The sequence below is a fragment of the Leuresthes tenuis genome, unplaced genomic scaffold, assembly GCF_036924035.1.
Source record: "Leuresthes tenuis unplaced genomic scaffold, fLeuTen1.0.hap1 SCAF_2, whole genome shotgun sequence".
NCBI classification, from domain to species: Eukaryota; Metazoa; Chordata; class Actinopteri; order Atheriniformes; family Atherinopsidae; genus Leuresthes; species Leuresthes tenuis.
In genome coordinates this window covers 38608045-38632918 of record NW_027325356.1, presented here as the reverse complement: position 1 = coordinate 38632918, position 24874 = coordinate 38608045, and the positions used below count along the sequence as shown (strand labels likewise).

Below are 24874 nucleotides of genomic sequence, written 5' to 3'. Positions count from 1 at the left end.
CACGATGGGCACAAACTAGTTCCATAACTTGATATTAAATTAAGTCTTGTTGCTGTTAGGGTCCAGGAGAAAACACGACAAGGACTGCTGGATAATTAATTTTCATTAGTTCATGTTATTGCAAGGAATTTCTTAAAAATTTCTTAAAAAAAGCTCCTGTCAGTCAGCTGTCTGGCTCTGTTTCCCATGTAAAACTGAATGACAAGTTGAGGTTGCCAATTTACTCGATTAAAAATAGGGGGAGGGAAGGTGTGCAGAAGTATGGATGTGTTCATTTGTTCTTTAGAGGGTAAACACTGTAAATCAATTATGAAGTATTGCTCTGACTTTCAGTTCAGAAATAAAACTGCACTCTCCTAAAGACCAGGGGCCTCATGTACAAAGACTTGCGTGGATTTCCTACTGAAACATGACGTACGCTCAAACCAAAATGCCCTCCAACGTACAAAAATATCCGGATGTATCAATGTGTGCGCACGCATGAATCCAAGCACATTTCTTTTGTACATCCCAATCTACGTGGAATTGAGCGCACATGTTGGAGTACCCGACTCCTCCCTGTCCACGCCCCTACTTGAATATGCAAATCATATTTAAATGAGCCCTGCACCTGAGATTCCTCTCTCTGCAGGATCAGAAAATAAAGAAAAAAGAATGAATAAGACGGAAAAAAAATAACTTAACGGAAATCGAGACGGAGGTGCTACTTTCTGATGTGGAGGCCCGCAAAAATGTGCTCTTTGGCACGCTGTCCTACGATATAAGCAGCAAACATAAGAGGAGTGGGTGGGAGAGCATGAGCGAGGCCTTTAATGCTGTGGGGTCTGAGAAGCTCACACAAGCAGAGGGGAAAAAGAAGTGGTCCGATATTAAGGTGGATGTGAAGCGGAGAATGGCTGCCCACCGCCGAAGTGTGTGTAACTCACAACAAACATGTTCATACAGTAACCAGTGCAGAAGTGCGCTGGGGAAAAGGTGAGGCTGATTAAGACATTTCACACTTTACGCTCATGATTATTAACATTTGTACACAGAGACGATCAGGGGCTTGTTAGAAAGATCTTAAGCTGTTATTTAACCAGCAAAAAACAGCAAGTTACTAACTTTAACCACCAACTATGATGCTGTGAAGACGGGATAGAAATTGGGGGCGCACATGCTCAATTCACGTCACGGGGTATAATATTAGGACAATTGTACATTGATGGAATGAAGTCTTATCTGTACATTGATGGAATGAAAATGTTTCCTGTTGATATACAAATTCATCATGTGATGGGCTTTTATAGCACTGTGTGTGCAGTCGATAGCTCCAATTACATTAGGAAAACCGGCTCTCGCTTCAAATTGCGCTTCAATGTAGGCCTGTTCAACTGCATTGTGGGAATTTGATGTACGTGCTGAGATGCAGATAATTCCTCCCACTCAGCTGGCATGGCTCGGCTCAGGGTCGACTGGCACAGTCCCAATCGGTTGGCCAGCTCCCTCTGGAATGCCCCGGTTGCTAGGAACCCCAGTGTGGTCATCACCTGTGGCACAAGCAGCGCATGGCTCCTCGCTGTGTTGCGCTCCAACGCCGGCCGCAGCTCTGCGCACAGTTCCAGGAGGATTGCCCTCAAAACGGCTGATGAGCCAGTTGTCATCATGTGCCAGCAAATCCTCTGTCTCTTAAAACACGCTATTTTCTATTTGCACTTCTTCTAATACCGCTAAAGCAGCCATTGTTTTTAAAGGTATGCACTGCAACACTTTGCGCATGCTTTTATATCCACTTGTGTACTTGCAGACACGTGTATTAATTGTTCATGTGTCTCAGATGTGCACATCACTCAGTCTGAGGACAAATTGTGTTTAAATTTATTCATTATAACAGTTTCCCAACATCACCTGTAAGTGTCGCCAAAGAATCAACAGCTGTAGAAAAGTGCGTACGACAGCCCTGAAATTTGCGTGAGGCACCGCACATTTCCACGGTCATTTCGCTCTTGATACATCTGATCGTTGACGTGAAAAAGCGTGTACGTCACTTTTTTGTGCGTACGTACCCTTTGTACATGAGGCCCCAGGTGCTTGGACACATCTGCTGGTGGAGTTGGGGCAGAGGGGCCAATTTTAGTGATCTATTCCTCACAAGCGATCACAGAAAATTGTTTGTCTTTACATTCCTGTAAACCTAAGGCAACCCTAAAGAAATGTGTATCTTGATGATATGTGAAGTTAATCGTGCCATGATGACAAAGCATATGTGCCAGGGCTGAGTTGAGGAAGTCCTGGCCCAATTAAACCCCATTTAGAAAAAAAAAAGAAAAACTATGATGTTAGAATAAGAAAAGCGTGTCATGACAACCGGTTTGTCCTGATCGCGTTGTCTTCTGGTACTCTAATTAGGTAAATACAACAGAATAAATGTTCTTCCACTTATCTGTGCCACACTCTCTTGCAGCATGTGGCAACTCCTCCCCGCAGCAGATATCGCTGTCATGTCAAACACAAAAAATAAGCAGTAAACAATGGTGCAATCAGCTGTAACGGCAGCGTCAGGCCAGGTGTTCACTTTCATATTTTTATTCAGTTGAAGAAACAGAAACTATAGGTTAAATGGGATGGGGGTGTTCTTATTGTGTGTGGGTGTTTAATGAGTGCATGTGAGCGAGAGATCAGGATGATCGGGGGTGCTTTTTAACATTTGTCAGGTCAGTTATTTGAGTGTGTAAAGACACTGTTTTAATGTGTTTTTATGTAAAGCACTTTGTGTTACATTCTGTATGAAAGGTGCTTTATAAATAGATAAATTGAACTGAAATTGAATATAAAACCTTCTGCAACTACACTGCATGTTTCACTTTTAAAAATGTCCAAATTTTGTGCTCTGAAAAGAATTTTTTTTATTGATGTGTAAGAAAAGAGAATAAATGCATAAATCTCCTTAACTACACCTGTCAGGGGCAAACTTATCCCTGTGCCTGATAAGGAAATCACCACATTCATTCTCTTTTTATTTGGTTTTAAGTAAGTTTTTTTGTGCTGACCGAAGCAGTGGATTTTCGTTTCAAGTGTCATCTACAAAAAGACCTCAGAAATAAAGGCTCTTAATAGTGGCTTCATTCAGAATGTTTATGTTTATGTTTATGTATTTAGCAGACTTTCTGTTGCTGTGACTTTGTTATTCCTCAACACTGCACCACTTTAAAATGGATAATGTTGGCTTTTATCCCTGTAGAGTAACAACGTTTTCTTTGCTGTTGCACTCTTTATGTCGATGTACGCGTCACATTTTGTCCCCACTTACAAAAATGTACCCCCTTTTGTGGGATGTTTTTATGTTGCAGCTTTGGGATACAGCATGATGGCAACGGTAATGACTGTGAACCCATTGGGAAACGACCTTTCGTCATGTCTCCACAGCTTCTGTACGGCACCTTCCTGCCCAGGTGGTCACGTTGCAGCCGCCAGTATATCACCCGCTTCCTAGAGTGAGTTCCATGTGATCTGTCTGACATATGTTCAAGCTTTCATGCTCGGAAGTTTTTCTGTGCATCCATGTAAAGGTCTCAAAGGAGCGCGGTAGATGAACGCTGTGCATGTGCTCTATATCATATACAGCAAGTGTGGAATCAAAAGATAAAATAAGGTTGAACTGTCAATGCATCTGTCATTCTGGGGAGTGCATCCCTCAGAACGGCCTTTGATTTTAACACAACTTGTCCTGGGGATTCACATAATGCTTGCCCGGAGGAACTACCTGCCAAAGTTTTACATGTTCCAGTGATGACACTTGGGACTCCACTTGTTCTGCTAAAGTACAAAGCTGTTTTTTGGATTTTGTGAGATAAGTTGTAGATCATTTGTGCACCGTCACCACCAAATTACCACAGTAACCAAGTCAGGCACTATGAAATAAGGCATTTGGTCACACACTGCAGCACAGTCACCTCTGGTGAAGCATTAAAACATTAGAGTCAACAGTGCCTTTTCCCAATGCTAAATGCATAGTAAAGAGTGACTGTTCTTCACTGCTGGAGACTTTACATTAACAACAACACAGGAGAACTGAAGGTCTCTTTTACTTTCCACCTACTTTTCTTAATATTCCCCCCCAAAAAAGAAACCTTTGTCATTTGACTCTACAGATAAAGTAGCACACTCTTAGAAATGATAGCTGCTACTGAATGCTGGTAGTGTAGTGATATTGGTATCTTAAAATGGTTGGACTTGAATTAGGGCTGAGACTCTTCAAAACAGAGCGGCAGAATTGTCACTCAATGACTTTTCAGGGACACATGCAGGTAACTTACTCGAATGTTTTAATAAAGAAGCTGAAGTTAATATTTCATTGGTAACTTATTGGGTTAAGGACTGGAGTTTTTCTGTGTTGTTGCACTCCATTGCTTTATGTCGATGTACACGTCACATTTTGTCCCCACTTACATAAATTTACCCCCTTTTGTGGGATGTTTTTATGGTGCCTCACTCACAGCAATTCAGAGAAAAACAGTTTTCTTTCTATTTATTTTAGATGTATTCTTTTTTTAATAATTTCTCTTTAAAGGAAGACACAATTTTGACTCAAATTATTGTAAGTTTCTGAAGAGATTAACATGTGTTCATGGTATTGCTTGTTTATCAAGCTTTGTTTTTATGTTATACACTCATTAACTCCTAGCAGTGTTCCAGATAACTAACCTTGTCATTTTTGTATTTGTCATGAAGTTTCAAGCAGCAACACAAGCTCTATGCCTTAAATATATTTGAGTATGCTTGTCTATTTTTACACATGATACAGCCCATATGTATGTGAACTATAAATTTAGCTGCTGGCACCCAAGTCTGGATTCTGCTTCACCAGCACAAGTGTTGAATGTCTGAAATATTTCACCGTAGTTGCCCCACTTTCTCAGCTCCGAGCATCTGGAATTCATTTGATGGGCGCTCAGCGACATGACAGCACGGGAGCTTTTTCTCTCCACTGTTAGGGAAGAAAAGAACTTCAGGATGATATTTACACTTGCCAGAGCTTGAGGCACAAAAGTAGTAGTCTGTGTGTCTGACAGATGTTAAAGAGATAGCTCCTCTCAGTCTTCCCCACTCTGTTATAAAGAACTTGAGCTACTATGTTTTAGTATACTGTTTTTACATGATATCTGGAGATAAGATGTTAAGTAAGATGATAAGTATTTAGTATTGAAGTGACACATATGACCTATTTCTTGTTTTGAGGTAAAACATGCCATTGTCATTTGAATACATTTTTTTATGGCAGTCCTTTAAAGGGGACATGTTATATGCCAATGACGTGTGTTTTTGTTTTGTCCTCGTTCTTATGAGCAAATATTTTGGTTACTGTCAACTCTAAAAACTCAAGAAAAAAACACAGACAACCCTTGAACCTTTGAAATGTCGTTCAGAGACATGTTCAGATTTGCAAAGAAAACTTTTTTACAGCTGTTTTACAGCCTCCTCTTTTTGACACTCTTTTGCTTTGCTATTATCATTAAATCTCATAATTAGTTATACAGTTCACTTAACATTAAAAATTATAGTTAGAAATCCAGATTTCCCATTTGCTGCACCATCAATCAAGCGCCTCAGCAAAGCAAACAATCAATAGAATGTTGCTCCTATAAGCAATAGCTCGTCATTTTTGCCGCAATACTCAGAAAAATGAAGCGACAGTGAAGTCCACAGTTCAAAGAACCTTTATGAGACATTATGAAACAAGTTCTCAATGGTGTTATTAACCGACCAGCAACTGTTATGTTCCGTGGTCCCTTTTTTAACAACTTGGGCCAGTTCAACACATGGCTGGTGATGAGGCTGTTCCTGAGAGAGGGATTATTATCCTACCATCTGTCCATGGTCAAACTTCAGATGAGGGAAATCTTAATGTGGGAGAATACATATTTTTTTATCAGCTTGGTGTGTGGTCTGAGATCTCAGGTTATTTACTGTTTGCGCTCACATACCTTAACAAGGTGCTCCAAGGGTTAGCGAGAATGAATGATCTCAGAAGACTGTGAGGAAGAGAGGGCGGAGTAGAGTGGGTCACTCCATGCTCCTGCTCCACATGAATAAAGGTGTAAATTAATGGAAGAAAATTAGCTGCTGCTGAGTCTCTGTGTTATGTTGACAAAAGCATTTCACTGACATTTCATTAAGATCTCAGGTAATTGCGTAAGCTTGTAGAAAGAATGGGCATGTTATGTTTTCTTCAAACGGGTTGAAATGGATCGTGCTGGTTCAAAAGTGTTTCACAGACAGCACTACCGGCAAGGGATTTGCTTGTATTGTTTGGAAATTTAGAGATGTGTCATGCTGTGTTGTATGCTGGGGCTAAAACACCACCTCTCATTTTCTCTGTTCAAGACCATTGCTGCCTGGTTAGATTTAGTTTTGTTTGGCTAAAAACAGTGACATTTATTGGTGAAGAAAATAGAACATGGACCTCACCGGGAGTAACTGGATCGTACTGCTGAATGTAAGACCTGTTACTTAACAAGCTGGCCTTGTGCCAAAATCTGACCCCATTTTGCTTACAAATGATAATACTACCAAATGGATTCACTGATGTGTTTATTATATGAAATCATGTTGAAGTGATTTCATGAGTTACTCTGATGATGATAAAGATGAGTTATAAAATGTTAAGACTTTTAATTAGTTTATTCATTCTTTTACTTGCAGTGGACAGATATGCTTATTTGGCTTTGAAGATTAGGATATGGATTGAGATAGGATTTTAGGGGCTAATCCCACAGTTTGGGGATAGAAACACTGTCGCCAAATTAGAATTCCAGGTCTATACATACAAAAGACAGCCTCAGAGCAAGCAAGAATACAATATGGGATCAAGACGCATGATGCCAACTTTGAATTCTCTGTAGTTTAGCTGTACATTGGTTCTAGGGATGTACACTTCAATTTAAAATTCTGTTTGAAATCATACAGGAGTTATTTGACTAATAACTCCCAGCCCCAACCCCATGAACTATGAATCCATACACGCACAGCGACTAACTCTCATTACAGTGATTGTTTATTTTGCAATTATGTTCCTTAGTGATGCAATGCTATAATACTGCAGCACAATCGTTTTTCTTATCATGTTTTTTGCAGAAGTGTTTGATAGCTGCAGTCTTTAGCTTTGCATGTTTCCCTTGTTGGAGCACCAATGTCATCTAAGTTCACAGAATCGGCAATGTTGTACTGTAGCCTTCCTCTGTTGTTGCAGCTCTGCAGCTCTGTGCATCATATCATGGTGATGTATTACTACCAGCTGTCAGTTACACAGATTAGCACCATTTCAATAAAATCACAAATAATAAACTGTTTACACTTTATGCTGATGACACAACTCAATCGTTCCCAATTTTCTTTTTTTCTTTGTCCTCTTATTTGACCTGTATTTAGCTACTTTAAAACTGATAAGTCTGCTCTGACTCTCTTTCTCTCGGGACCTTTCTTCTGATAGTGTCGCATGTTTCTTTTCTGTTCTTCTAAATGCCAGCATTCGTCCCAATTTTCCTTGAGTTAACTCTGCCACTTACTGCAAGACAAGGCCTCTATTGTACTGGGCTTTTGTTATCCCCACAGGCCCCCACAGCTCGCACTCCCTCAGAGGTTTGATCTGTAGGTGTTATTATATGTGGAATGTAGAAGGTCACACTGAGCTGAGTGCTGATGTTATCACATGTGGATGGACTACTCAAGAACAGAGCTGTCCTTTAATGCCCAAAGAGTCTTAATTCCTAGGTCAGAATTCCTGAATGGCCATAAAGGTCAAGTTAATTTATTTTTGCATTCCATGGATATCAAATCACTTTCAAATGTAGCAGAGAGATATTTCACATTTTTGTCATATATATATATGTGATATATTGAATTGTGAATTTATTTTGAAGGATTAAGATTCAGTACAGAGTAGTAATTGACAGAAGCAGTCACACAATCTAATTTGCCCTCTTTGCCTCCCTTTAGTCCGGAAGCACTCATGGAAAACGTTTTAATTGCAACATGATGTCATCTCATAGTAATTGGTTTTGTTGGTGTTGTTGTAAGTTCAGTTTCGACAAAGGTCAAAGGACTACAAGCATCATCACGCAGACGTTTATCTAAACATCCTCTCCCTGTTTTCTTCTCATTGAAAACCTTTGATATATTTAATTCCAGTATATTACTCTTATCACGAGGATGACTATGAGAAGCATTTTAGCTTGTTTTTTTTTCATTTATTTATATATTTTTTTTAGTTATTTTGTTCCAAAAATGAACTGAAAAACAGAGAACCAGTCAAAAATTCAGACATGCCTACCCATTCAGTGTGGCCAAACTTTTGAATAGTGCTGTATTTAAACCGTATGTCATATTACTGAATCATGTTACATATCACTGCTGTAAATGACAGTTATGCCTGTCATTGTGGATACTCAGTTATAGAGGATTTTTTTCCCCCGTATTTTATTATATTTTATTGTAAACTGATCAGTTCAAGGCAACACTTTTTGGATGCATCAAATCAGATTGACTATTACCATAAAGAAATTTGTGAATATAGTTTTGTGTGCTGTTTAATATCTGCTAAACATAAATGTGATTTAATTTGAAAATCCCAAATCTCCACAAGGCACATCATAAACTTATGAAATCTGTCATTGTGGAGATTTAGGTGTTGATCGACAAAGAATTAGATGATTTATCTGCACATCCTTTTAAAAAAGATTTCAGTCAATAAAATCATCTTCAACTATATACATTTTCAGCAAATAATTCAATTACTTTTTTGTATTATTTGGTGATTTTTTACAGTATGATGTTAATACAGTGATGTGAAAAAGTGTATATATCCACTTTCAATTCCAAGGTTTAAGTATAGGCACATGAAATATATGTGTACAGAAATATCGATCTGGTTCTTACCAGGGTTTAAAATTAGGCTAACACAAACTCAGATCATCAATACATGACTTATCACACTTGTGCATTATTTATTTAACAACAACTGAGCCAAAACACAGAAGTTTTGTCAGAAAATCTAAGGACATCCTTGCTGCTTCTACATGAATTTAGATTAGCAGTCAGGTGCTGATAAGCATCATGATTTATCATAATCAGCAGATGTGAGCACCTCTAGAAAAGGCAGAACTTCAGTCAGTTTGCTGGTCTGGAACATTCAGGTGTGAGTAAACACAACATCAAGGAGAAGAGACATCAGCTATAATCTTCGACAAGTAAGTGTTTCTGCCCATCAATCTCAGTTATAAGGCCGTTTCGAAATTATTTGGATTCCATCATTGCACAGAGAGAAAGATGGACTCAAGACAGCTGTCAATCTTCCCAGGAGTGAACGTCCCAGCAAGTTCACCCCAAGGTCAGACTGTGCAATGATCAGAGAAACAGCAAAAAACCCAAGAGCTAGGTTTGTTTATTTTTAGGTTTGTAGATTTGCATCTGAACTAATGACGACTTCTGGAACAATGTCCTTTGGGCAAAAGTGGAGATGTTTGGTTATAATACACAGCAGCACGTTTGGAGAGAAAAGAAAGAAAACACAGCATTTTAACTCAAACGGCTCATACTAAGTGTCTATTGTGTTGGTAGGGTGGTGAATTGTAGCCATAGAATCTGGGCACCTTTGGTCATTAAGCATGTTTACATGTTCAGTTGGGTCAAGCTACGGTTACTGCTTGGCTTGGCCAATTAGCTGGACCACCTTCCTTGTCTCAGTAGACCTGCACAGGAGTGGAGAGAAGTTATTAACTAAAGTGTGTTCAACGCCGCAGTGTTGTGGACTGTGTGAGAAAATATTTACATTGAAGTTTCTTTTTAGATCATTGTATATACAAGTATGGTGAAATTGTTCTGCACAGATGTTGGCTGAATGATGATTTTATCAGGTGATGCTGCGGTTATAAAATCAGGATTTTATTAGAGCAGAGCGACAGTCTGGAAATGCTTTAAATGACTGTGACTTGACATGTAGTCTTAATGGGCTGATTTTCAATCACAATTTCTGTAGCGTAGCCTTCTGCTCAAAATAAACAGAAAAATATGTGAATGAGAGCAGCTTTATTTACTGTTTTCACAAAAAAAAATGCTAAAAGATGGAACTTTAGCACACGTGTAGGCCTCTCAGTCTAGTTGAGTGTAACATTTGCATGGATTTCAACAATCCAGTTTTGGTTTTTAACGGACACAGTTTTTTTCTAGTGTAAAAGTCCTCCCTGAGTCAAGCATGGACTTCTTTGTGTACTAAACTGTTCTATAGTCAAAGCTCAGATGAAACTGTGTCATGCAACAGACAGTGTTATCCCAAGCAAACCCATAAATCTACATTAGAATGGTGAACAAAAGAAAGGAATCCAGGTGCTGCAAAGGCCTTGTCAAAGTGCAGACCTCAACCTAACTGAGATGCTGTGATGGGACCTTCAGAGAGCTGTGTATAAACAGACGTTTACCATGTTGCACAGAGGAGTGGCTCAAAATTCCTCTACAGTGATGACTTCAGGTTTATTGCTGCTAAAAGTGGTTCTACAAGCTACTGAATCATGGGGTCTACTTAGTCCTTCCTCGGGTTTTTTCTAAATGTTGGTCTAGTGTTTGTTATTGAAACGATGATATGGTTGGATATGTCATGTGTTGTTCTCCCTCTGCATGCTCGGGTTATCTCTGGGTACTCCAGCTTCCTCCCACCATCCAAAAACATGCATGCTTGCTTAATTAGTGTCTCTAAATTGTCCATAGGTTTGAGTGTGCATGGTTGTTTGTCACTCCGTGGCTCTGTGATGGACTGGGGACCCATCCAGAATGTACACCATCTCTCACCCAGTGGCAGCTGGGATAAGCTCCGGCCAGCCTTAGAAAATAGATGGATGGATTTTATGACCTGGCAAGGTCCAGATGATTTTTATTTATATTCTTTTCTATTCTATTCAAACCTTAGAATTGAAATCAGCTCATAGCAGCTTGATTTTCACAGTTTTTGCTGCCTTTGTGAATGAGTAAAATGCTGTAAGTGTGTCTGGCTATGGAAATGCAAAGCTGCAGCTGAACCCCAGCCTCCGGCTATTCAAAACTCATAATGTTAACTTGATTTAATATTAGAACCAATTTGATATATGTCACTCTCACCAGGCATATTTTCACTGTCAGTAAAACTATTTTCACTTCTTCAGTGCTCCAGCATCGGTGGCTAAGTTGCTATTGAAACTACAAAATGAACTGGGGATTACTGTGTAGGCGACTGAGGGATACATTAATGCTGACAGGATTGCACTCTGCACTTTAGCAGATACAAACTGCATTATACTATTTTATACTGCAGTGGGATTAAGTGAGTTCCTGCTGAGGATAGATGATTATTTACAAGTGGAAGCAGGTTGATAGTGTTCTGTTATATTCTGTATAATGTAGTCTCACTCTGCATTGGACTCTGCTGTCTTTAAAAAAATTCACTTATGAGGAAAATGTCTTCAGTCTTTTTCTTGTAAAAGTTTCTACTCAGCTTGTGTGCCTATATATTTCCTTCCTAATGGCTGTTAAGAGTAATAAATGAAAATTAATTAAAAAGTGAATGGGCACAAAAAACACACATTTGTATGTATGATTTTTTTCTCATTAATATGGATCAAGACCTTGTGTTACATTGAAGGAAATTTGAAAACTCACTTATCCTTATCATTATGTTCCACTCCACAGCTGATAAGTATATTTCTACAGCTTTGAAATACCTGTTATTCATTTTCCTGTAGGAGCCAATTATGATAAAAAGTACTCACTGTGGTTTTCACATAATTGGAAACACTTAAGACTTTGTTTGCATATTGATTACCAGCTTATGGAAGGATTGGCGATAATGGGAACAGCTTTTTATTAAGATATTTTATTCAAGATTTTTCTGTGTTTTTCTCTCAGGGGTGCTTCCAAGTTTTTATTTAATATGTTAACTGAATGTTCTTCACCAAGGGTATTGAAATTCCTACCCAGTCATAGTTCAAAATGCATTTGATTCATCATTAAACATTTCAGAAATACTTTTTGAAAGTTTAGTAATCTGTATAACTCTATTTTTTCCCCCTGCTGTGTCCAGCACATTGCTATGTTTCTTGCTCCATTACGTCCATCTGTGGCTGGATCTGTGGAAAAGCATTAAGTGGAACATGCACCTTATCGTCTATGTGTTGGTTTATCTGTATGCATCGTAACACAAACGGAATGTATAATTACTCTCAGGAACTTAGACCTCAGCTAATTTGTATGCATTATCTTAAGCACTAAAGTCAAGTTTTTGTCTTTTAAAAGAGGATCAGTTTTTGGGTTAGTTTTAGTTTTTAGTTATTTTTATTACTCCCATAGAGTGTCTTGTAGCTGAACTGAAAGGAAACTTCAAAGTGTGAGTAAAGCAAAAATAAGTATTTGTTCAGTTGTTTAAATAATTTCTTCTGTTTTTTTTTTCCAAGCAAAAGCCTGCACTGCATCTCCTGGTACATACTTGGCCCATTTCTAGGTTCAAGAGTAACTGTGGTCATTTTTAGAACGGTCAATCGCAGAGAATAAGAGGAATAGAAGAAGGTTCTGCAGAGTGATACCGTTTGTATAACAGAGGCCTTTGCAAACTTTTTAACTATTCGCCTCCTCCTCCTTTCTTTTCACAGTCGTGGCTGGGGCTGGTGCCTTGATGATGTCCCAGTGAAGGACAAGTTGTCTCTGACTTCAGTGCTTCCTGGAGTGCTGTACAGTGCAGTCCACCAGTGTCGCCTGCAGTATGGATCTGGGTCCTTGCTCTGTGATGACATGGATGTAAGGCTCTCTAAAATTCTAATCACTCAAAAATTAATCCAGACAAATGCATGTACAGTATTTTTAGAGCTGATGTCGGTCAAATATGCCATTATTGTCATCCTGTTTTGTGCTTGCATATCAATGCAAAAGCTAAACCACTTTTTTCATCATCCCCAAATCTTTCTCCCTTTTTCTCCTCTTTTATTGAGTAATTTGTTTAATCATAGATATGCCTTTTCTTTTCTTTTCTTTTAACTGTTTTGTCTTTGATTGGTGTTCTATTCTACTTTTTTGGAGACATTTTTTTTTAAAGATTGAAATATCACCCTAAAAATAATACAGGTAATACATGTTGTCAGTGCAGAAAACAGCCCCGGTTACCTTAGCCCCTTTTATCAGGACAACACTATATGCAAACTTGGATGACGAAAGCTTTCGGTCTGGTTGGTCTGACTTAACAACAATAAGAGATCCCTTTCAGCAGTAACTCACTTCAGAGAATAAAAAAAAGAAAAGTCGTACCATCATTCCAATTAGTTATTGGAGTTGTTCAGCGGCCAGCAATTTCAATATCTTCAGTGAATTCACAAGTCTCAGCACAGTCTGTGCTGTTGGGTTCAGTTTAAAGGTCAAGTCACTGTTTTATTGCATTAGGAGTCCTTATGTCCCTTTGTGTGTACTATATGGATAACTCACCATGCTCCACGGAACTGAGGGAATATTTTATATTGTGGATGAAAGGCATGTGAGCTGATTTGCTTCAGAGCCAGTGTCAGTATTTGAGTTGTACAGCCTCTTCAAATCTTTGCACTTTCATGTTGGTTCATCGGCTTCCTTACACAGCAGTGAATCATGTCTTTAAGGTTTTATAGTTCCAGTTATTGTACTTAAGGTTTTAAATCCAGTATAGAACCATTATATCCATCTATATCAGAGCTGCTTGTCACTTTTTTGCTAACGTGGGGAGTTGATATATTCTCGTATTGTATTGGTTTTACTATTCTTTGAGCTTTGTTCAGTAAGTGATTCTGAAAATGTTTATTTAGAAAAGGCTTTCAAAGCTTACAGTGACTTCAAATATCAGATCTTTATAAAGCAAGAATTTTCCTTGTGAGCTAATCTCCAATCTTTACCCAACAAATTAACAGGCAAAGCATGAAGAAGAGACAACACTGATTTTAGTGAGAATTATAGGAATTTGTCTTGGGCTATGTTCAGACAATAAGTACAGATCTGTGTTAGAAGATTACATGATTTTCCTATAGATGCATGGTCAAATACCAGCAGGACATGGTTAAAGGATTATCCAGTACTGTATTTAAAAAGCATTTTAACCATCCATCCAGTACCCAGACATTCCCCTGATCAACGACACCCCCAAGCTCCTGCATGGGGATTTCCAGGCGTTCCGAGGTCAGAATAGATAATCCCTACAGTGAGTTTTGGGCATGTCCAGGGGAATCCTCCCAGTTGGACATGGCCAAAAACAACTTCAAAAGGAGGCGACAAGAGACCTCCTAATTAGATTCCTGAACCTCCTCAGCTGGCTACTTTTGGCTTAGAGGAGCAGCAGTTCTACACCAAGCTCCCCCTGGATGTATGACTGGGCCCAGCCACCCTCATTTTAGCTATTTGTATATGCAGTCTTATTACTTTAGCCTCTACCAAAATCTAGTGACCATAGATAAGGACTGGAACAAAGACCTTTAAACTCAGCTCCCTCTTCACCACATCTGACTGGAGCAATGCCCTCATTACTGCCAATGAAACCTCAATTAAACCTCAATTAATCTGTGGACATATGAACAAGATCCCAAGATACCTAAACTTTTCTGCTTGAGGCAGACTTATCCCCAAGCCAGAGGAAGCATTCCACCCTTTCCAGGTTGATAACCATGGCCTCAGATTTGGAGAGGTTGACTTTCGTCCCAGCTGCTCTATTGGCTGCAAACCACTTATGTACGTCTAAGAGATCATAGCTTGAAGAGGCCAACAGAGCCACATCTTAGGCAAACAACAGAGATAAAACCCCCAAGGTTCCTGAATCAGACACTCCCATGTCCACAACTACTCCTCAAGGTTCTGTCCAAGAACACCACAAACAAGATTGGTGATAATATGCAGTCCTGGTGGAGTTCAACGCACTCTGTAAATGACCTCGACCCTGTGTCAAAGATGTGGACACAGCTCTTGCTTCGGTTATATAAGGATCAAACAGCCTGCAACAGCAACTCCACTAACCTATATTTACACAGCACATTCAACTTAATTCTCAGAGGGACACAGTCAAAAGCCTTCTTCAATTCCACAAAACTTCTGTAGACTGGTATGTCAAACTCTCATGTCTCCCCAGAGCAGCAAGATAAAGACAAAGACAAAGATAAAGGTCTGATCAACTGTTCCATGACCTGAATGAATACCACACTGCTCGTTTTTAATCTGTGGTTTAACAGTAGAGCAAAGCCTCCTTTCCAGCACCCTGGAGTACTGTGATCTCAGAGCTTTTCAAGGCGAAGCTCATCCCTCTGCAGCGCTCTTCCACAAGGAAGCTTTTAACTACCTCTGCTAAAGTGATGAACTGTTTTGTCTCCTCAGGTCCACAGGCTCTGCCTCTTCAGTGGAGGATGCACTGGCTAGAGCCATGTGCGGGACAATTTTTTTCATCTCGCTCCCACTGAATTTCTGACCATTCCCGCCCACTCCTGCTGTCTATCCCTGTTGCTCCCACCTGCTCCTGCAATATTCACCCTGTTCACCCCCACCCGCACCCATAGCCCCATTAATTGATATTCTACTGTACGATTAAATCAGTTTATATGCACTGAATGCTTTATTTCAGTAGAACAAGAGCAAACAAATAAAAACACATTCAACAAAAATCTCTCTGCTTTGAATCACAAATACTCATGTAAACTGAGGCCAAAAACTAATCAGATGTCCAAATATTTGCACAGGTATAAAAAACAATAATCAACCATTTTTCATTCTTTTCTTTAGTTTCATTCTCTCCAGCCTTAATTTAATCGCCAACGTAAGTTGCACTCTCTAAGTTGCATCCTATCAACAATCTTGGGACCCGCTGTCTGTTTTTAGTTGCTCACTCCTGCCTACGGCAATCTTAAAACCACCCGCTCCCCTTCCAATGCAGGGCTTTAGTAATGGCCAGATCAAGGAGACCCTCAAAGTGCTCCTTCCATCGCTCAACATTGTCTGGTTTGATTCAGGAGTTCACCCAGACAAAAATCCATTCTGGGACCAGCCCTGTTTTCCCTTCCTGAGCTGCCAACGGTTTGCAGGAACTTTCTTGAGGCTAACCAAAAGTCCTTATCCAAGGCACTCTGAATTCGCTTTACGCCTGAGTTTTACCTTCTGCAGTCACCAATTCTGCAACTTGTCAGCTTCAGGTGATTCCCTTCACTGGAACACCAAGCCTGAAAGACCATCTTCTTTGATAATGTAGCATTGCACCGTAATGGCTATGGTGTATCTTGCTAATGAGGCCATCAGTGCATCTTTGTCTCATCACCACACAAAACATACTGTGCAGGCTGTGTTCAGCTGTTGCAGATATACACACATCATGTTTTTGAGTGAACTGAAGTGCGTGTTTACCTTTTGTTTGAAATTCAACCATTTATTTTTCTCTAATTACTGCAGATTCCTTTATTCTGAACTTAGTAGTTCTGTTTTTTTTGTATTTCAGCAGCTTTTGTTACGTCTCTCATTCTTGAAGTGAGACTCGCTAAACAAAACAAATTTCCCTTTTCTGCTTATCTCAGTTTAACATTTGCTCAAATCTGAGCTGTATACTGTTCCTTTCATCGTCATGTCTTCTTCGTTGTGTTTGAAACCATGTTTTTCTAGGCAAATGACAAATCAGGGGGGTTTCCACATCTATCAATCATGGGAGTGTGGAATTAGGTTTGTGCATGTACAAATAGGTTTACAGTGATTGGAATTTATAAAAGAGAACCTTGCATGGAAAAAGCTTTACTGTCCCATGAGAGAAAGGAAGTTGGCCTGCTGCTCCACAAAGAACAAACTAAGTCGAACTCAAGGAGGTGAAGAGGAAGCATCTGGCTGAAGTGTTCCTTGTCGAGCTCTACATTGAACACATGAGCAAAAAATCTGCTGAAAGAAAACCAAGAAGAGAAAAAATTGAAGGTCCAATCCCAGGCTGAAAAACTGGAGGCTGTGAAGATTACAGACTCTTCAAGAAACTGGAGAATGCGAAGGAGGCCTCCAGGGAACAATAAACTTCACTACAGATTAGACAATGAAGAACAAACTTTATCTTGATATCTAGAAGCTGCAGCATATGCTCCCAAAACAAGACTTGAGGGACCAGACAGAGATTGAAGGCTTCAGTCACTTTAACAATGTGGAGACCTTCTTTGAACAAGACCTTGAAAAACTAAATCAAGAGAGATCGGGGAGAGAGAGGGAGGCTGATAGATCTGTCAGGCACTTTTCAAAAGATTAGAGGAACCCTGAATGGTCACAGAGGCTATCGACCGAAAGCCAGATGCTTGCTGACAGGCTCAAGAACAAGCAGAAGATGGAAGCTCAAGTTTAAGTTTTCGAGGAGCTCATCCGCATGCTGGATAAAGAGACTTCAGCCAGAGAACTATGGAATGGAAGCCTTGGAGACTCTTTAGAAGAAAACTGAGCAGAGAACCAGGTCATCTGCCAGAACAAAGATGTCCTGCTGCATCAGAAGAGGTTGTTCCCTTAATTGAAGACGCAGAGGGAGAGGAGCTGTCTTCCGAGTAGTAATTAAACTTCTTAGAGTTGGAATTTATTTTTTTTTAGTTTCGTTTTAAAAGGGATGGAAAGAATCAAAAAACGTCTTGTAACACTCATTAAAACTACAGACTGCAACTCTTTAAATTGATCTTCTCTTTTAAATACAGTTGATTCCAATTTGTTGTGTCTTTCTACTCTTTAGAAAACTTCAGTTTGAAAGTGTAACTTTCTTTGGTCTCTCTCTGATTTAAAAAAAAAAAAAAAACATTGCCTTTTGTCATCTTTAATCTTTATCATATTGTAATGATCATGCATCACCTGTAGTTCAGTATTATTCTGATGTTCAAATTCTCCTAGTCTTATGTATTGTATGGTAGTTCAAGTGGTCTGATCCCTGGCTGTTGCTATGGTAACAAGTCAACTACTGGCTATGTAGGAATTGTTGTGTGAAGGAGTGTCAGAACAGATACATTTTTCCCCCCTCAGTATATTAAACCAAAATATGCAGTCTTATTAAATCAAAAGTCACTTTACCCCTAAAATCGCCACAGCCAAATGTTTTGTTAGGTTAGCAATCTACATAGACGGTGTAATGGTCAAAGTAGCTTGGTCCCAGCTGAAGTACTGTTCAGAGTCACATTAACACACATGTGAGTGTTTTGTTACATGTTCTGTGAACATAGACTGTGAGCATATTATTGGCACAGATGGAACCTCATATGGGAGTGCTGAAATGATGTAGTGAGTGGTGGCATGTGTGAAGGCAAATGTTCACAACATTTGCACTGGACTTCCTGCGGATATTTCCCACCCAGCCTCCTTGTGAAAACTTCGGAACGTGAATAGGTGTTGGACGTGTCAGAAAGTATTGTGGAGAATTTGCAGCCACTGTGTGAGTCAGCTTTTGTGTGTTGGTGAGAGTTTGTCCTTTCTGCATATTTGCATACACAGGGTATCTGCGGGGTATTAAAAAGTCTTAAAACGTCTAAAATCCAATAATTTGAATTAAAGGCCTTAAAATGTCTTAAATACGATTTTGATAGGTCTTAAAAATGTATTAACGTTACTTTTATTTAAAACAAATGCATAAACTTCAGTCTTGCTTTTAATTATTTTGATTTTTGAGGACACTATAACATAACAACAAAACGTAACTAAAGTACCTGTGCACCCCGGTCGAGCACAACTAGTTAGAGTGTTGTGCGTGCGCCCCGGTGTGTTGGCGTTGTTTTGATGAAGAGGGGGGATCACCGGCCTCAGCATGTGTTCACATCCAGGCAGGTGTCTCTTGTCATTGTGCGCTGTTACCGACATACGTACCCTCAGAACCTCATCGCCAAAGTTAATAGGAGAACAAATATTAGTTCACAATAGAGAGGCTTCTGGTGTTTTTAGTTAGGTTAGACATTTTGTATTCCAATGTGAAAGAGCTGTAAAAAAAATCCTATACTTTGCAAGTAATTCTGGGCCTCTGAGTTTTCCTCATGCCTTTTGTACTTTTTTGCCAGTATGGTTGTGAAATGGGTCTTAAATTGTATTCATTATGGTCTTAAAAAAAAGTCTTAAAAAGTCTTAAATTTGACTTGTTGAAACCTGCAGATACCTTGATACAGCTTTCTGCTTACTCCTCAGTATTGTGGATATGTACAGAGCCTCATCTGTTGTTCTAAAGAAAGCACAGTGACTTCCACGGTATAAGCTCTGCATCATCTGCTGCGTCCTGCACACTCCAGACAGTCGTTACTCCACACCACCTGCCTCACAGTTACAGTCGGGAGAGTGCATCTCTAGCAGAAAGCCTTCTGTGATATTCTTGTGTGAACAGCAACTGTGGATAAAGACCAAATATAATTGTATCCACACTCTCCTGAACACAGTCCAAGAGTCTAATTTGTGTTGATTGTTGACTGTAAGGCTGATGAATGACACTTCATTCACGGCATTTCAGTCTATTAAAGTTCAGTTTAAGTAAATGTTTATTCTGCATTATACAGCCTCTATGACTGTAAATCGCGTGAGCACATGTGTGTTCAGTATTTCATTATGTATGATCAATGAAATGAAGCATCCAGTGACCTCATCATGTCAGATTTGTGCTCTGCTTTGTGCCTGCCATTTATGTTCGTTTGCTTCTGTCAGCTGTCTGTAGTCCCACGTGCTGCATCTTAATAAAGCTGAGTGATGCCATCGCTGTCACATTTACAAATCAGAGAACCTTCATTTCTTATTTATATCCTCTGATGTTCCATTCTGATCTTATAAAACCATATAACCCTCAAAGGAAACAACTGGGTTGTTGTGAATGCAGTTTTGCAGTTAAATCATTGAGAACAAAGCAGTCATGCTCATAATGAGTCCAGCCATTTTCATGTTTTTGCAAGTCAAAACATATTTTCCTCTGGTACAACCTCAGTTCCCAAAAGGTTTTGGCACTGTGTCAATTGTAAATAAAAATAGATTTGCAAATCTCATTAATCAATATTTTATTCCCAGTGAAACATAGAAAGCATGTTCAAAGTGACACAATTTACTATTTCGTGCAAAGTATCAGTTCAGTCTTGAATTTGATGACAGCAACATGCCTTAAAAAAGTTGGGACAGGACCGTGTTTCCCACTGTGTAACATCCCCTCTTCTTCGAACAGCAGTCTGTAAACATCTGGGAACTGAGAAGAGCAGTTGCTGGACCTTTTTGTCTTATAAAGAATACCAGCTGCTCAACAGTCATGGGTCTTCTTTTGCTGTATTTATTGTGAAAGATGTGTTTTACCCATCCATTATCTTCTGATTGCACAAGTTTAGTTGTGGGATCCTGTGGCACTCCAAGGCCAAAAGGGATATGTAATTCCTCTAATGAGTTCTGTTCCCAGTTGGAGGTGCCTAAAAAAAAACCTCCAAGGGGAGGCGACCAGGAGGCACCCTAAGCAGATGCTCAAACAGCCTCAGCTGTCTCCTTTCGATGCAGAGGAGCCAGGGTTCCACTTCTAACTCCTTCCAAATGGTTGACCCTCACCCATTCTCTAATATTGAGCCTGGCCACCACCCATTTATTTCAGCCGCTTGTAATGCAATCTTATTCTCTCAGTTACTACCCAACTCTTGTGACCATAGGTGAGGGTTGAAATGCACATTGAAGGTCATGGCTTGATAAATCCAACAGAATTACATCATCTGCAAAAGAAAGAGATATAACCCAGACATTCCCAAACCAGCCACCCTCCTCTCCTGGACTATGCCTCCAGATCCTGTCCATGAAAACCTCAATGTGGATTGGTGCCAAGGGGCAGCCTAGGCCGAGTCCAACTTGCACCATAAACAAACTCAACCTTGTGCTGAGGATACGTACACAGTTCTTGTTTGGTTATTCAAGGACTGAAAATCCAGCAAACGCGACTCTGATGCCCTGTATTCTCACAACAATCCCCACTGAATCCTTCGGGGACATGGTCGTAAGCCATGTCCACAAAACGAAAGTAGGCCGCAAGGGTAAAGATCCGATCTGCTGTTGCACGACCTGGGAAGCTGTCAGTCCTATAGGCACAAATGCACCCCAAAGAGATGCATGCTTTTGAACTGAGTGCTAAAAACAAGCTGGATTGTCTCTCTCCTTTAGTCTAGAGAATGTAGCATGTGATTTTTTTTTTAAGGAATTTCAAATTTAAATTTATATGACCATAAAACAGTTTTCCGCTTTGGCTCAGTTAATTTTAATAGAGCTTTGGCCCAGAGAAGACGGCAGCATTCTGGATCATGTTCATATATGGCTTCTTCTTTGCATGATAGAGCTTTAACCTGCATCTGTGGATGGCACGGTGAACTGTGTTCACAGACAATAGGTGCGTTTGCATCAGCCTGTTTAGATGTGCATCGAGAAGTATCGCATCGGAAAAATTTGATGGAAACGCAATAATTCGAATTATAATCCCCTGATTCGCACAAATGAAAATATCACCGGGTTTTGGTCGATTTGAAAGGGATGGAAACAGCTGTGTTCAAGTCTGACGTAGTGCACTTTCACCTCGATCTCTGCTTGGGCAATTAAGGGCATTAAATAACACCTCTTGCTCCCTTCTCCTCATGACAGTCCCTCTAATTGCCAGGACTAACTGGGCTGACAGCTCCAATACCACTTGCCCGATTCTTAATAAAGGTTCAAGTCCTCTCTCCATGGTTATACACTCCGGGTTGTAAAACTTCTACAGGCTGGTTGTCATGCCAACCTGCAGAAATCTCGCCAAAGTCTGTACTTTTGGTGGAATCACACATGATTCGAATTTCTTTTAATGTGTATTTCCCAATGATTTGAATCACTTTTGGATGGAAACATGACTAATAATTGCTGGAAGTGTTCCTGAACCCATGCAGTGATTTCTGTGATGGAACTCTTTTTTTAATGCAGTGCTGCCTGAGGGCCTGAAGATCATGGGTATCCAAAACTCAGTTCCAGCTGTGTCCCTTCCATATAGAGATGTCTCAAGATTCTCTGAATCTTCTTTTGATATTATGCACTGTAACTGATGAAATATTCAAAGTTCACAATTTTGCGTTGAGGAACATTGTTTAAATGTGAGGAGAGTAGGTTGTGTTTTCAGGCACATTGTTGTTGCAGAAGTAGTTCACCAGAGAATTACTTAAAATTATGTTTGAGAGTTTAAAACCTGGCTCCTCTCTGGAGTCTGGATTTGACTTGTTTTGGGTTTTTTTTTCCTCTTTTTTTCCCCCTCTTTCCACTCTTGGCCAGGTGTCGGAGACACCATTTTGAAGCTTTCTCACCATGTAACAAGAAGATCTGATGGGGCCTTAGAGTCTTATAAAAACAGTACAGAGCTGTCATTTTGTTGCCATCGAATCTGTAGTTATGTCAGCTGGGCATGGGGTAAAAGCTCAAACCCCTTTATGCATCATATGACATCAGGTGGGTTTTAAACTCATTTACTTTTACAGCGCAAGGTAACCTCTCATCTTGTGTCTCACTGAGTAGTAACATGAATCATTCATGGCGTGATACAGTTACAGTACCTGCTGAAGAATCTCATTGACTTAGTGTGTCTAGATGTGGAGCCAATGCACAAAATTTAAGGCAGGACTTCTATAGGTGTACTCCTTCAGCACGACTGTGTTTTTTTCTAAACGTGTGCTTCAGTAAATGTATGTGAATTTGATTTAATCCGGTCGTTGTTCAAAGCTGTTTGGCTCAAAGATATGTTAGGCTGCTGCATTTTATTTTTTTAAGCAGAGATAGATTACTAGATCATGCACAGTTTATCAGGCCAGAGCAACAGAAGTTTTAAAAGACCAGACAAACTGAGACCACACATGTGATTTTCCACCAGTTGTGTAATTAAACATACCACCATATGTCTCTATAAAAACAATAGGTAATTATAGAGGGTGCTAAATGATTTATAGCACCTTTAAACTGCTGCCCTGCTGTTGAGTGTTGTGTTCCTTTTTCTCTAACAAGGTTAATAACTATTCAGGGCAACATATGGTTCTTTGTAAACACACATGTTATGTTAAAGTTTGGTGTTGTTCACCTCAATGTAAGCTGTGTAATGTGAGTGCTGAATGCATTTCCATTCCACCACAAAATAAGACTAAAGAAAAGGAATAAATAGAATTAGATTAAATTAAGATTAAAAAAGAGGAAAAAATAGTTTAAAAGTGTCTCCTTAATAGAATTTCTGTTACTTCCTCCTCCACTACTCCAGTGACTCTCAGTGATTTCAAATGTTAGCTAAGAGTCATGTCTATGTAGACAAAGCAGATAGACAAATAGATTTAACTTAATCAGACATTTCATTAATTCAGTCCCCGGCAGCTGAAAGTTTCTGCAGATATCTGTGACATCCATGATACAAATGAATCCCCAACAAACGGTCCATTCAGGGAATAACTACATTTTAAAAGCATATTCTACAACATAATTGTGATTGAAAAATCTTCCTAAAACCAGAGTATTTTCTGAAAAACTGATAATTTTTCATCTTATATTTTAAACCATTGTGTTTTCCCCAATGTTCATCAAAACATGAAATGAATGTTTTTGCTTCTTGAGTTCTGTTCACGTTGCAGCAGGACTGAAAGGTAAAAACAAGCAAATGCAGCTCCAGGTCTGAAAGGACGATCAGATCATGTTTCATCTGACCTTGACGAGTGAAGCGGATTAATGTTGCCATGCATTATGTGGCCTTGTTTAGTTCAAGCATGCTTTGTATATATATTTTTAGTATTACTAACCTTATCATCACTGCTATGCACATTAGCATTTAAACTTAAGTGGTTATTTGATGGTGACAGTTATTTGTGTGATGACGGGAGGTATGTAATACTTACTATTAAGGTGTGGATGATTATTAGACGGGTTCATTACCTGAGGTCAAATGGGCTAAAAAGGGGATTTAATGGAAATTAAAGAATAAAAATATTCAGATGATCTAATATCCTCCTGGGTGTTGTTCTCCAGCAGTTGTTAAAATGCTTGGATTCCCATGCAGCTTTGAACACCAGGCAGCACTAATGATAGCTTTGTAATGTGGTGCCATAGCCATAAGCACAGGGGAGGACTGCAGATTATTGAAACTGTAATGACAGAGGCGGGCTGACGCCTGATTGTTCTGGGTCCCCGGGAAGGTGGATTGCATAAGTTATTGAATTCTTTATTTGTTTGGGAAACGGGGTGTCTTCCATTGATTTGACTGTTGTCAGCTGTCAGTGGAAGTGCTCATAAACCTTGAGGCGGGACTGTCTGATCTTAGCATCAGGGGAGCCAGGGAGCTTCAGACCCAAGATTTGACCTGCACTCACTATTGCGTTGTTTTTTGTTTTTTTTTCATTTATATCAATTCTATATTAATCTTTTCTGGGGATTTAGATAATTGTCTAATAGTGTGATTTCAGACAAAGGCTGAGAAAATTTAGAAAACACAAAGACACTTGGAGCCTGTACTCTTAAGTAGGATCAACATATCATGGATATAATTTTTATCCGGTTTCAATGAGGACTTTTTAAATGTTATTATGATACTTGTTATCATTATATATATATATTATTGTGCAATAAGACACTTTGTGTAATAAAAACATAACCGTGCAATGCCGTATAATATCTTATATTTTTCTGCGTGCAATAACAGCAACTCCGTTGGATTGTTTAAAATGCCATGTATACTGTTACATAGCGAATACTACAACAATACCATAATATGCTTGCTAATGTATATTTACTGTTCGCTTCTACTGTCTCCTTTACATAGTGTCTTTTTATAGTGTTGATATAGTGTTTTTATGGTGCTGCACTGCTGCTGGAGCCTTAATTTACCAGAGGGGAACCTCCGGAGGGATCAGTGAAGTTC

General features: G+C 39.4%; 2 protein-coding genes across 2 annotated transcripts in view; one reads left to right on the top strand and one right to left on the bottom strand.

Moving 5' to 3' along the window:
• Window positions 1–24874, bottom strand: part of tdp1 (tyrosyl-DNA phosphodiesterase 1) — a 330936-nt gene that overhangs the window by 202980 nt on the left and 103082 nt on the right. The window lies entirely within an intron of this gene.
• LOC140302211 (A disintegrin and metalloproteinase with thrombospondin motifs 7) overlaps window positions 1–24874 on the top strand; it is a 116235-nt gene that overhangs the window by 32980 nt on the left and 58381 nt on the right. The window contains exons 8-9 of the mRNA XM_072381026.1: window positions 3330–3473; window positions 12648–12792. Of these exons, the coding sequence (XP_072237127.1) occupies window positions 3330–3473; window positions 12648–12792 (289 nt within the window). The remainder of the gene's footprint in view (window positions 1–3329; window positions 3474–12647; window positions 12793–24874) is intronic.